This window comes from Ailuropoda melanoleuca, unplaced genomic scaffold, assembly GCF_002007445.2.
Source record: "Ailuropoda melanoleuca isolate Jingjing unplaced genomic scaffold, ASM200744v2 unplaced-scaffold1940, whole genome shotgun sequence".
In the NCBI taxonomy this organism is placed as follows: Eukaryota; Metazoa; Chordata; class Mammalia; order Carnivora; family Ursidae; genus Ailuropoda; species Ailuropoda melanoleuca.
Window position 1 is genome coordinate 1 of NW_023188726.1, and position 3,343 is coordinate 3,343.

General features: G+C 45.0%; 1 protein-coding gene across 1 annotated transcript; it reads right to left on the bottom strand.

The window, feature by feature from the left end:
• Positions 1 to 2,038: 2,038 nt before the first annotated feature.
• Positions 2,039 to 2,843, bottom strand: LOC100464470 (probable non-functional immunoglobulin lambda variable 5-48). Its single transcript, XM_002931370.4, has 2 exons — positions 2,762 to 2,843; positions 2,039 to 2,659 (listed from the first exon to the last, which is right to left on the bottom strand). Exons 1-2 carry the CDS (start codon positions 2,805 to 2,807, stop codon positions 2,253 to 2,255), a joined length of 453 nt encoding a protein of 150 aa, XP_002931416.2. The 5' UTR covers positions 2,808 to 2,843; the 3' UTR covers positions 2,039 to 2,252.
• Between the last annotated feature and the right edge of the window lie 500 nt (positions 2,844 to 3,343).

Consider the following 3,343-nt stretch of genomic DNA (forward strand, 5'->3'; position numbering starts at 1 on the left):
TAAATAAATAAATAAATAAATAAAATCATTTAAAAAATGAAGGTCTCTAGCTCACAGGTGCAGGGACCAGAGGATATTTTGAGAACCTTGAGAAAAGAGGAATTCACCCTTATCTGTAGGTATCACAGGAGAATTCTGATGATAAGTATTTGGGCCGCCTTTTGGCCTTGAGGAACAGTTAAAAGTTCAATCTACAGACTTGTTTTAAGTGTTCTAGCAATGCAAGTTTTAAAGAACTTACATGGTCAACCACTGTGTTTGTGTCACTTATGTACGTAATCAGGCCTTTTTTTTTTTTTTTTGAAAGGACATATTTTGCAAAGACATTAGTGTTAATTTGGCTCCAGTAAAAAACAAAATGGGGCAATTATACAGAAAAATATGTTTCAATAACACACTTTTGTAGATATCAGATTTTTATATTGTTCATTAAAAATAGGGCTANTTGCATTATAAATGGGGCTAAATCCTAGTCTCTTCTAGAGTCCTCCAATGTCTGGCTACAAATCTCCAAGCTAACTTTTTTTTTTCAATTCTTCTGCCACTTTTTTTTTACAAGTAGGATAATTTCAAAACTAAAATCACCTAACCCCTGAGCCCTGAAAACAAAATTAAAAGGACTTGATATAAACTTGAGAGAAATCTCCACAATAGATAATGGACAGACAATCTCTCTGCTCTGTGGGCCACTCAAAAAGATCACCAGATACGTCAAAACTGCAAACCAAGAACACCCATCAGATAGTCACTGCCCATCCTTGCTCAATGAGAAGATGACTCTAGCCCAACATCTAGAAATCTTCTCACTGACAGCACTCAGACACTGGGTTTATATTTAGCTCCAACCATTAACCTATGCTTTACTTTTGTTTCTACAAAAATGTCCTTTCTCCATTACTTGATTGCTTGCTCAAAATGGGCTGAACTTTGAGATCCCACCTGCATCACCACCTCCTGAAATAAGTTTAAGTACGTTGACTTATTATCATTTGAAGATTCTGGTTCAACAAAATGAAACAAACTCCCTGCCCAAATTGTCATGGGTGAGATTTTGGGGAAGAATCCGAGGTGAGAACTGGGGGCACAAGGGCAGGACATTCCTAGAAGGGCCTCTTCTGCATGAAGGTCATTGTGAGGTCAAGGGTGGTTGAAGCCCAGCAGACTCAGGAAACGCTCTTTACCTCTCCCTCAAAGGACTAAAGGAATTTAGGCAGAGCATGTGCTCAAGGAAGAGAGCTCACACCACACACAGCTACACTAGGACATGAACTAGGTGGGGCCCACAGGGAGGGACCGAACAAGGCCTGTTTGCTCAAAGTCGTCTGTGTCCCATTGTTTCCCAGGGGATCCACACACATTTGTCTACCAAACACTGGTTCTCCTTCCTCTGTCTGTGGATTGCATTTCTTCACATTGAATACTGGGCCCCTACCTCCCGGGTAGGTAAGNCGAGGTGAGAACTGGGGGCACAAGGGCAGGACATTCCTAGAAGGGCCTCTTCTGCATGAAGGTCATTGTGAGGTCAAGGGTGGTTGAAGCCCAGCAGACTCAGGAAAATCTCTTTACCTCTCCCTCAAAGGACTAAAGGAATTTAGGCAGAGCATGTGCTCAAGGAAGAGAGCTCACACCACACACAGCTACACTAGGACATGAACTAGGTGGGGCCCACAGGGAGGGACCGAACAAGGCCTGTTTGCTCAAAGTCGTCTGTGTCCCATTGTTTCCCAGGGGATCCACACACATTTGTCTACCAAACACTGGTTCTCCTTCCTCTGTCTGTGGATTGCATTTCTTCACATTGAATACTGGGCCCCTACCTCCCGGGTAGGTAAGAAAAACATATATACTTCATTTTGCCTGAGTGTCTTTGGAATTTCCATGTCTGTGTGGATTCCCATATGTATGCTATTGGATTCTATTTTCTCCTATTAATCTGTCTCCTATAAATTTGATTCTTAGTCCATATATAAGGATCTTGAAATGGACACATTCTTCTTCCTGACAGGAAGTAAAGGAGACACCACAGGAATGAGTGGGTACTGTTTTTTTTTTTTCTTTTTAAGTATCTATTCTGGTTAAGTTTCTCGGGACCTGGGGCATGATCAGGTGGGTTCTATCCCCTCACCCAGGTGAGCTCCTAGGACACCTGTGCTGTCTCACGCAACAGCATAGTCCCTGTGTCACTACGCCCCCTTCAAGGACAGGTCTCCTAACAGGGGACTCTCCCCTACAGGAGCCTCCACAGAAACTTTTCAATAAACGAGGCTCAGAGACAAGGTCTGTTGTTGGAGGGGTTTTTGTCTCACTTCCTCCTTATCTGACACACTGTGAGGAACGTAGTTGCTCTCACTCCATTGAGCAGTAGCACAGAAATAGTCAGCCTCGTCCTCAGGCTGCAGCCCGGAGATGAGCAGAAGCCCTGCATTGGCCGAGGCATCTTTGGATCCAGAGAAGCGGCTGGGGACCACAGACCCCAACTCTGTGCTTAAGTAGTAATACAGGAGATACCGCGGAGGGCTTCCTGGCTGTTGCTGGTACCAGGCTATGCCATAGCCACCAGCATTGAAGCCACTGCTCAGGGTGCAGGTGAATCTGGTGGATGATCCCAAGGATGAGGAGAGGAAGGGCGGCTGGGTCAGCACAGACTGCGTCAGGGAACCTGCAAGCACAGACCCTCATGGATAATGGAGCTAGAAATGGAAAACAAAGAAACTAAAAATTCTTTTCATGGACTACCCTGTGTCCAGAGGCCTGTCCCTACCTGTGCAGTGAGACAGGAGCATGAGAAGGACAGGAATCCAGGCCATAGTGACACAGACCCTGGAACCCACAGTGGCCTGGCCTGCCCCCAGGCCCCCTTTTCTCCTCCACCCTCCACCACAGGAGGGGCTGTCCATGCAAATGGGCTCCACCCAGTGACTGCCCAGCCCCTGCCAGAGCCCTGGTGCTGGAACACCCCTCACACCATACACAGAGGAGGATGGGGGTTGGCCTCAGGCCTGGGAGGAAGCACCTGCTGAGACCACACCCAACCCCCAGAGGTGAATATCCTCAGCGACTTGTCCTTACTGAGAAGCTCTGAAGGGACCACAGGGCAGTCCCACAGAGTCCCCTGTTAATCTCTCATGGAAAAATGAAAAAAAAATGAAAAAAAGAACTTATAAAATATTACTCTTATTAAAAACAGATTACATACATACTTTCTTAAGAAGATACAAAATTAGCTCTACTAGAAATACATTGAGTGAATGGACCAATTTTAAAAGGAAAATGTTATTATAGAAGCACCTCACAGAAATGCCTAAAATAAAGACCTATTTACAGGGTACATCTAACAAACCAT

Bases quoted from the DNA above. Each gene is read 5' to 3' on its own strand.
- LOC100464470 (XM_002931370.4), bottom strand. From the start codon at position 2,807: ATGGCCTGGATTCCTGTCCTTCTCATGCTCCTGTCTCACTGCACAG. The intron at 2,660-2,761 runs GTAGGGACAGGC...CTGTGCTTGCAG, and splicing joins GCTCCTGTCTCACTGCACAG to GTTCCCTGACGCAGTCTGTG.